The sequence below is a fragment of the Triticum aestivum genome, chromosome 4A (genome assembly GCF_018294505.1).
Source record: "Triticum aestivum cultivar Chinese Spring chromosome 4A, IWGSC CS RefSeq v2.1, whole genome shotgun sequence".
Classification (NCBI taxonomy): domain Eukaryota; kingdom Viridiplantae; phylum Streptophyta; class Magnoliopsida; order Poales; family Poaceae; genus Triticum; species Triticum aestivum.
Genome location: NC_057803.1, coordinates 557880945 through 557890936, shown reverse-complemented (window position 1 = coordinate 557890936; position 9992 = coordinate 557880945). Strand labels below are relative to the sequence as shown.

Sequence of the window (9992 nt, the reverse complement as noted above, 5' to 3'; positions counted from 1 at the left end):
CACGAGATCGGAGAGGCTAAACCCTAGAAGCTAGCCTATGGTATCATTGTATGTTGTCCTACGGACTAAAACCCTCCGGTTTATATAGACACGGAGGGGGCTAGGGTTACACAAGGTCGGTTACAAAGGAGGAGACATACATATCTGTATTGCCTAGCTTGCCTTCCACGCCAAGTAGGGTTCCATCCGGACACGAAACGAAGTCTTCAATCTTGTATCTTCATAGTCCAACAGTCCGGCCAAAGGATATAATCTGACTATCCGGATACCCCCTACTCCAGGACTCCCTCAACCGCCGAATCAAAGTAAGACGTTGGTGGTAAGCAGTATGACTATTATCGCCCACAACTCTTTGTGTTCTACTCGTGCATATCATCTACTCATGCATATCATCTACGCATAGACCTGGTTCGGATGCCACTGTAGGGGAACGTAGCATGCAATTTCAAAAAAAATCCTGCGATCACACAAGATCTATCTAGGAGATGCATAGCAATGAGAGGGGAGAGTGTGTCCACGTACCCTCATAGACCGAAAGCGGAAGCGTTAGGTTAACACGGTTGATGTAGTCGGACGTCTTCATGATCCAACCGATCCAAGTACCGAACGTATGACACCTCCGTGTTCAACACACGTTCAGCTCGATGACGTCCCTCGAACTCTTAATCCAACAGAGGATCGAGGGAGAGTTCCGTCAGCACAACGGCGTGGTGACTGTGATGGTGATGTGATCCGCGCAGGGCTTCGCCTAAGCACTACGATGCTATGACCGGAGGAGTAAACTGCGGAGGGGGGCACCGCACACGGCTAAGAGAACAATTGATGTGCCTTTGGCGTTCCCCCCGCCCCCGTATATAAAGGAGGGGAGGAGGAGGTGGTCGGCCCTAGGGGTGGCGCGCCATGGGGGGAGTCCTACTAGGACTCCACTCCTTGTAGGATTCGGCCCCCCTTCCTTCCAACGGAGAAGGGAAAGGGGAAAGAGGGGGCCACGCCCCCACCCCTTGTCCAATTCGAATTGGGCAGGGGGAGGCGCGCGCCTCCTCTTGTGGCCTTCCTCCCTCTCTCCACTATGGCCCATTAGGCCCATTAACTTTCCCGGGGGGGGGGGGGGGGTCCGGTAACCTCCCGGTACTCCGAAAAATCCCCGAACCTCTTTGGAACCATTCCGGTGTCCGTATATAACCTTCTAATATATCAATCTTTACCTCTCGACCATTTCGAGACTCCTCTTCATGTCCGTGATCTCATCCGGGACTCCAAACAAACTTTGGTCACCAAAACACATAACTCATAATATAAATCGTCATTGAATGTTAAGCGTGCGGACGCTACGGGTTCGAGAACTATGTAGACATGACCGAGACACATCTTCGGTCAATAACTAATAGCGGAACCTGGATGCTCATATTGGTTCCTACATATTCTTTGAAGATCTTTATCGGTCAAACCGCATAACAACATACATCATTCCTTTTGTCATCGGTATGTTACTTGCCCGAGATTTGATCGTCGGTATCATCATACCTAGTTCAATCTCGTTACCGGCAAGTCTCTTTACTCTTTCCGTAATGCATCATCCCGCAACTAACTCATTAGTCACATTGCTTGCAAGGCTTATAGTGATGTGCATTACCGAGAGGGCCCAGAGATACCTCTCCGCTAAACGGAGTGACAAATCCTAATCTTGATCTATGCCAACCCAACAAACACCTTCGGAGACACCTGTAGAGCATATTTATAATCACCTAGTTACGTTGTGACGTTTGATAGCACACAAGGTGTTCCTCCGGTATTCGGGAGTTGCATAATCACATAGTCAGAGGAATATGTATAAGTCATGAAGAAAGCAATAGCAATAAAACTAAACAATCAATATGCTAAGCTAACGGATGGGTCTTATCCATCATATCATTCTCTAATGATGTGATCCCGTTCATCAAATGACAACACATGTCCATGGTCAAGAAACTTAACCATCTTTGATTAACGAGCTAGTCAAGTAGAGGCATACTAGAGACACTCTGTTTTGTCTATGTATTCACACATGTACTAAGTTTCCCGTTAATACAATTCTAGCATGAATAATAAACATTTATCATGATATAAGGAAATATAAATAACAACTTTATTATTGCCTCTAGGGCATATTTCCTTCAAAAATTTGTTCTCATCATGTCTACTATTGCCACAATTCAACAAAATTTGTTCTAAAAAATTACTAAAATTGTTTAGTTTCTCAATATTATCCATTATTGGCGTGAGATACGGTGGTGCAGTTACTTCAATGGTTGAATTTCTTGATATTGCACATTATTGGCGTGAGCTACGATGGTGCCACATCGACAATTGCAAATTTGTGAAGAATTTGAAGGCATATAGTCGTAGTCGTTGTCTCCGCTTTGTTTAGGGTCATTTTTGTGTTTGTGGGTTCAGTTTACCCTATACTTAAATGTATATAGTGTTCTATTGATTTAATATAAATCAAGTATAATTTAGACAAAAAATATAAACTACTACTTTATTGAATATAAATATTTTTGCTCCAATGATCAACACTGGTAGTACTAGATGATATGAGACACGTGTGTGGCATATGGACTAATATAATCTTATGAATGCAAAAAGTAATAAAATCCATGACATATTTTGTTAGCGAGTGATAGCTACGATATTTCATTACCAAGTACTGAGCATGCACATAGTGTTAACTGAACCCACTATAACATGTAATTCATATTTGACCATGGGAATATCTAACTACTATTACAACTTATATTCAATTTATTTCTAGAAGTTACTATAATTTGGCTTATGGCTACGATAAGATGTTTGTTACACCAATACTATTTAGAGTGATCTCTACCAACAGAAACATCCATACACACACAAAGATACACATGTAAACTATGCAACTCACGCTATAGTAAATAATTAATTCAAGGGTCTGGTCGATTTTGTCATTTTTATTCTTTATTTTTTTGAATTTGGGGTGCTTGCTTTCAATATAATATTAAATAGTCAATGTCTCGGAGGAGGAGAAAGTGGCATGTATTTATTAGAAAAATATAGTGTAAATTTAACATAGTGCAACTATAATTACATTTTTCCCTTACATACATTACATATGTATATCAAAGAATATTATAATTGATATTTAGTAACACTTCGGTGTTTAACTATGATATCTTTATAATAAGAAAATGTATTCATTAATATTATAGTATGATTAAATTAAAAAATTATAAATGTTTTGTATAAATTAAAAAGATGCTTAATATGACATATTCCACTGTCATCGCCTCGATATGTGTGTTGCTCCCATCTTCTCGCTGAGGCAGGCGAACCTATTGACTGGCCCGGAGATGCACCGTGAAAACGGCTCCATGGAGGCATGGTCAATGTTGCCACACTCCTATATAACATGGAGCATGGAGCATCGGGTGTCGTAACAAGCCGGAGTTTAAACCATATATTTTGCATAATAATATTGTGATAATTATTTTTTGCATTTTCTTGGTATCATATGATAAAATATTTCACCCAATTGTTAATATGACTATTTTAAGCTTTCCAATTTGAGTTTTCTATATGTTATTTAATTGCTCTTTCAAATTCATTTCAAAATTTTCCAAAAATCCTTTTCAGCTTCAACACGAAGCTAAGCTTCCAAATTTTGCCCTTAATTATTTCATCACATTTCCAAGCCCCACCAAAATTCTTAATTTTTTTGGACATGTTTATCAACTACCTCTAGTTCAAGCAAATTTGAATTTATTTCAAATACATATGAATTCAAACTATTCAAGAATTGTGGAATCAATTTTCCTAGACCAAGTATAAATCTTGGAGTCCAAAAAAATTTGGCTATTGATAAATTGACCATCCTACCCCTCCCTAGATCCTTTTCTATTTTCCGTTACAGAAAGAAAGAAACGGAAAAAAGGTAAAGGAGAGAGAGAGACAGCTACCCCACCGTGCGCCCAGACTGACCCATTAAGTTTTAACTTGCGACCCCACTTGGAAGCCACACTTAGCCGCATGGCCCACCTACCAAACTTATTGCTTCGGTACATTGCCTTCAACCTCGGTTAAAACCGAGGGGTGAACAGGAGTGGTTGGACCGGGGAACTCCACGTCGTCCCTGGACCCCTTTAAAACCCTCCCGACGGCCATGCACATCCCCGGGGTTTCCTCTTCCTCCTCCACAGCCGCCAAGGTGAGCAGCCCCCATGGCCATCCAAATAGAGCACACCTGGGAGAGCAACGAGTTCACTCCATGGAGCCCGCGTAGCCACCGCCGTTTCCATGTGTATCGTCGTGTCTAGGTGGGCTTTACTAAACTACAAACAAAAAGGTAAAAATGAGCTAAACTAAATAGAGGCGGAATTTGAGTTAGTGAAGCGTTCTTGAGGGTTCCAGAGTCATCCCTTCTAGTATGATTAGTTAGTTGAATCGCGCGCTGCAACCGGGGCATATATATTCAATATCAATCATGTCTGACCGGGAGATACATATTCAATGTCAATCATGTCCGACATATACCGTACTCACCGTCTTCTAAATTTTGGTAAGACTTAATTTGATTTGGGAACATCTAGGGAAAGACAAAGAAAGTTTTTATTTAGTCAAGGTTTTGGTAAGATTTGATTTAATTTTCACATGAGTAGGGGAAGACAAATAAAGTTTTGATTGAGTTAAGATTTTGATAATAAATTGATTTTGTTTGATTTGATTGAGTTAACGCAAGACATGGTTTTGGGAGATACCAATTATTATTATTATTATTATTATTATTACTGTTTCAAGTTACTCTATTTACATTGATTTTTATTTATGCGGCATCTGTTGAAATTATCAAAGTAGAGGCGACCCTACCAACTCCCTTTTAACGGTAGGTGATCATGCAACTCCAGCGCAGATCATGCACGCACAATCCAGACTCTTCCGCGTGCGACGCAAGGAATAGGGTAAGTCGATTGCTTCGGACGGTCGCACTGGCACACGTTTGCCAGTCATTATCACGTCAGTTCCAAAAAGAGCATAGCGCACAGGCGGCAAGCATGTGGCGAAATACAAAAGGCCAACTCATTTTCCTTCATTGGCCAGGCACCATGATCATTCTACGGAGAGATACAGACCACGTCTGAGCCTAAACGGTACAGATAAGAGTCAGCCTGCCGAATGCATCTCCGCACGGTGGAAATAAACTCCCCTGAAGCATGAGGTGGGTAGGCTGAACCATATATGGAGTCGAGCTGCGAGCCATTGCGCACATCAAGGTACAGGGGGTGTACATCAAGGTACAGGGGGGTGTGCCCCTACCGGACGGTGCTGATGAAACGCGACATCGTAATGGCCTGATGCCTTGGAAAGGAGAGGGCCTTCTTTCTTACGTGATTTGGATATGCCAACCAGAATGGGAGGATTTTACTCCCCTAGGTGAGATGACATCTTCGTGTTGGCCCGCTGGGTGGGTTAGCGCCGGTAGGAAATTCACAGGAGAAATCGCCGTGCGCACTGATGATCTCAGTAGCACCGAAGCGCCAACTTTGCTTGGTGTTGTTCATAATATACGGTCTTCCGAGAGAGTACTGGTCTGCAAAATGGGCACTGAAGAGCATGTATGTTAGTATACTACTGCTGGTGAGGAATTGGACTTGGAAATAAAACAAGATCACCTTGTGTGCAAAACATGCGTCAGTGTTGCACAAATTATCTCAGGATCCTTCCTTTCTTTTTCTCTGACCAGGTCGGCCCATAAATCAGCAGGTTTGTCCGCCCAAACTTCCTGTCAGCTATCTGCGATATTTTTTGAGAATATAAAAGTGAGCAACTGCAATCCAGAAAGCCTTACGTCAGGACTTGAGTGGAGTAAAGTGTAAGAAACATGTACCTTTATTAGCTTTCCGCAGGATTCAGGCATATCTGTTTTGAGTGGGTACTCAACTAGCTACCGAGAAATATACCACGGTCAGAAATATGCATAAAGAACCAAACAGTTACGATCACTCCCTCTGTAAACTAATATAAGATCATTTTGATCACTATAGTAGTTTACAGAGGGAGAACTATTTACAAAGAACGCAGAGCTCACAATGAAGCAATCTTCTCCAACCAACGGGGACCTTGCAAGCTGATCGAGTAGTGTACTGTAGTTGACCTCAACATATGGTGGTGTTACACTAATATAATCAAAAGAAGGATATCTACCTGGGGGAGGGAAGGTCAGAAAGTTGTAGTCAGATAACAGAAAAATAATTGCCGTTCAAATAAGCCAAATCTTATTTCAGCGATTTACCTCACACAAAATCTGACCATTTCAACACTATGCTGCCTAAAGTATAGGAGATACAGTTCTATCTTGCAGAAAATGTATCACAAGTCTACAAGCTCTGATGTTTTCTGCACAGCTGCACTTCTGGCATATATTACTGCTTTTATTGCGTAACAACACGTACATGAACTGTCTATCATAACTACGGTCATCACATCATTGTTTCAAATACTACTTGTACGCTATAGATCTGGTTGATATTTTCATTAACACATGAACTGCATCATAACAAGGATGTCAACGTGTCAATCTGCTAGGTTTTGTATTGCACGCATGCCTTCATAGAATATCTTTTCCTCCTTTGTTTACTTGCAATTGTCTTATTGTTCACCTCCTTAACTTAAGCTAGTGATGTTGTGCTTCCAAAAACACAAAAGCATACCTTTAGATTTTTCAGCATTGTCCAAGAAGTTCTCGACACGGAGCATATGTATGTGTGAAGTATCAAGAAATCCAGTACAGTCCAGATTAGGTCTAAGAACCTCAGAAATAACCCAAGGGTCCAACTCAACAAAATGTGCCTAGAGGAAAAAAAACAAAACGATGAACGGATGAATCACATTGTATCATTTGTATCATCTAACAAGTCAGAATTTACTACTTTTGTCTCTAACCTCAAAAGAGGTTTACACAGTTGTATCTGACAGAATTAGAAAGCTAACTCATAACTGTATGACTAGATTAATTCAGAATAGGTTTGTGCTCTCCTGCATAATTAGTGAATGATAGGCATGCATTCAGTACAAATAGTCATACACAAGAATTTCTGTGTACTTTACTTGAATCATTTCAAATTAAATTAATAACTTGCAAAGCTAGATTCAGCATCATAACATTTTCCCATCTGAATTGAGATACAAATGGGATGACAAGAATGATTCATTCTCTTCATAGCCGGGACCATGTTGATTTCTAGCATTCGCGACTAATAAATAAGAGCGCATACAAAATTGAATATGAGTTGACTGCAGATATACCTATGTACTCTAATTACTCTACACATAATTAGACCACATAGCACATAAATGGATGCTCAAGGGCTCACTACTCTGTGGAAGATACTCCGTATTACTTAGCAATTAAAAACCAATACACTACAACTTGATCTAGGAAAATGCATTTGAATATTTGGTTGTTCTATATTGATGTTTCGACTAAGATCCGGGGAAACCTGTGAACAGCCTCGGCTCATAGCTTCAATTCCTACAGATCCAGTACCACTGTACAAGTCTAACCACAGACCAGGTTTGAGTGAAGCAGGAGAACCACCAGCTGACTGCAGATCATAGCCAACAACCAACAAAGATCTATTAGTACATCCAGAAGATGAAACTTATACAACTGACATAATCAAATTAAGCTAAGTAGTACTTGTATAATGTCAAAGGCTGCTCCTCGGACAACTTCCATCATTGGACGGACATTCCTATCTTTTGGTGATAGTAGTTTTCTTCTGCGTACTTTCCCAGCTAGTACCTGAAAGAATCAAAAGAACTTTCAATCTAAAAATACCGCAGTGCTACATTACTTAGAGAGATTTGTAGGCCAAAGTGCATGAACAAGTTCGTGCAAATATCCTGCAGATTATACCCATCACAAGGACATGCTTACAGGATCCATGAAAAATGGTAGATCTACAATTCTGAAATTTATGACCACGTTAGCATACGATTTGGTTAGCCAGAAAAACAATGAGTTGTGCCAAACACCTGCCTTTCTTACAGAAGAGAAGTAGGCAACAGGTAGTGCATTCGCCATTAGTTTTAATGGTTGCTAATTAGTCACAAACAAATAGTGTCTTTTATTTACCCATGCATATGAACAAGAGTATGCTCTTTCTCAGAAGTTGCAGCCTTTACTTGATTTCATTTACAGAACCTACTCCCTCCGTCCCATAATATAAGAGCATTTTTGACACTACACTGGTGTCTAAAACGCTCTTATATTATGGGATGGAGGGAGTAACATATTTGTAGCAACAACATGGCTGCATCAGTCTCAACATTCATATCTGGATTCAACTTGCAACCCATGTCCACACCTTTAGCTCTGTTAAAAATGATATATACCGTGCATTCCAAGACCATACAAAAAAGTATGGTTTGACGCTTGCATAGTTTACAGATAAACCCATCATAAATGATTCGCAGGCACGATGCATCAGACCACCTGAGAAATGTTACATGTGTCTAGATGCAAGGACCACAAATCATGAGGCAAAGCAACACTTACATAAAACTCAAACTGTATCCATAGGGACTACACCACTACAATTCTGAAGCAAAATATATGTCCCCCAAGCAGTGGCCATGGTGCTATGCCACCACCATCACAGACATGTGGTCTCTCAATTCATCTCAAACAAAACGCAATGCACAGTGTGCAAGCATTAATATAATCACCAGAAGGTACCAGGATTAAGACCGGATTGAAGTTTTACTGAAAACGCATGAATGTACGAGCGCACTCCACAAGCATGCTAACAGGCAATGCCGCACTGGGAACATCATACACGAATGAGAACCTAGGACGCGGTTACGGTCCAAACCTGGAGCATCTTATGAGTCTCCCGGCGCTCCACCGGCCTGGCAGGAGCAACAGCGGCCTCCCCCTCCCCTCCCCCCGACCGCCGCGTCCGCCTCTCCCTCCTCCTCTCTTCCTGCAAAACAGAAAACCCACTCAAGTCAGCCCAGATGAGAGGGAGCGTAATACAACGAGAGCACAAAGGGGTCGATGGAGCAAACCCTGGGATCCGGCTCGGCATCTTCCTCAAAGTCGTCAGGGTTGAGGCCGTAACGCTCCAGGAAACGCCGGCGCTCCCTCGCCGCCTCCGACGCTGCCGCGCCCTTAGGAGCCGCAGAGGCGGCCACCCCGAGACGGCGAGCGGGGTAGCGGAGGGAGAGGCGCCTGTGGTTTGGACTGGGGAGCGACGGGAGGAAGGGGGCGGAGGCGACAGTGGAGGAAGCCATTGGCGAAGAGCGGTGGAAAACTGAAGCTTTTGCCGGGACGAGGGCGAGAGGGGATAAGGGGAGGTTTTTCTCTATCCGTTTGTTCAGATATTCTCAATCGTCTGATCGAATTTGGACGGTTCGGATAAACACAGTTCACATATTCAGGGGCTTATATAGAGAGGAAATTGCATCAATGCACTTATTGAAGGACTACTGTAAAAAAAATAGAATTCTGGGAATTTTCACTAACTAGATGGTACCCCGTACGTTGTTGCAGGAATTAGTTGAAATATATTCTAGTTAGATTTGGTTGTATGAAATATAATATTTGAACTAATAATATAAGAACTAACGCCGATAGGTGCTATATCTGGAGGTAGCCCTCCGACGTAGTAACCGTCACACCCTTGCCACTGATGGTTCTTCTTCGACCAATGAGCACTCTCTAACGAAGGCGATGCGCCGCCAGGCTTCGAGGAATCTGGACCCCACGATAGGTACATCCTCCTGCCAATCTTTTCTTTCTTTCTCAGATACTCGCATTTCTATTAGCTTAAAAAATATTGGTGTATCTATGGGTAAGAACGATAGTGAAATTAATCTGTCGATTGGGGTACTTAAACATATGGAGATTGACCGTTTAAAGGTTTCTCCGAAGTGTAATACCTCCATACCAAACCCCGAAATCGAGGATGATGATAAAGCGG

The 9992-nt window shown here is 41.9% G+C and overlaps 1 protein-coding gene across 1 annotated transcript; it reads right to left on the bottom strand.

The window, feature by feature from the left end:
- Positions 1-5061: 5061 nt before the first annotated feature.
- LOC123086948 (putative rRNA methyltransferase YlbH) lies at positions 5062-9359 on the bottom strand. The gene is made up of 9 exons (XM_044508815.1): positions 9079-9359; positions 8883-8993; positions 7706-7810; positions 7506-7610; positions 6717-6855; positions 6095-6210; positions 5894-5950; positions 5679-5799; positions 5062-5610 (listed from the first exon to the last, which is right to left on the bottom strand). The coding sequence occupies exons 1-8, from the start codon at positions 9301-9303 to the stop codon at positions 5713-5715; spliced, it is 945 nt and encodes a 314-aa protein (XP_044364750.1). The 5' UTR covers positions 9304-9359; the 3' UTR covers positions 5062-5610; positions 5679-5712.
- Between the last annotated feature and the right edge of the window lie 633 nt (positions 9360-9992).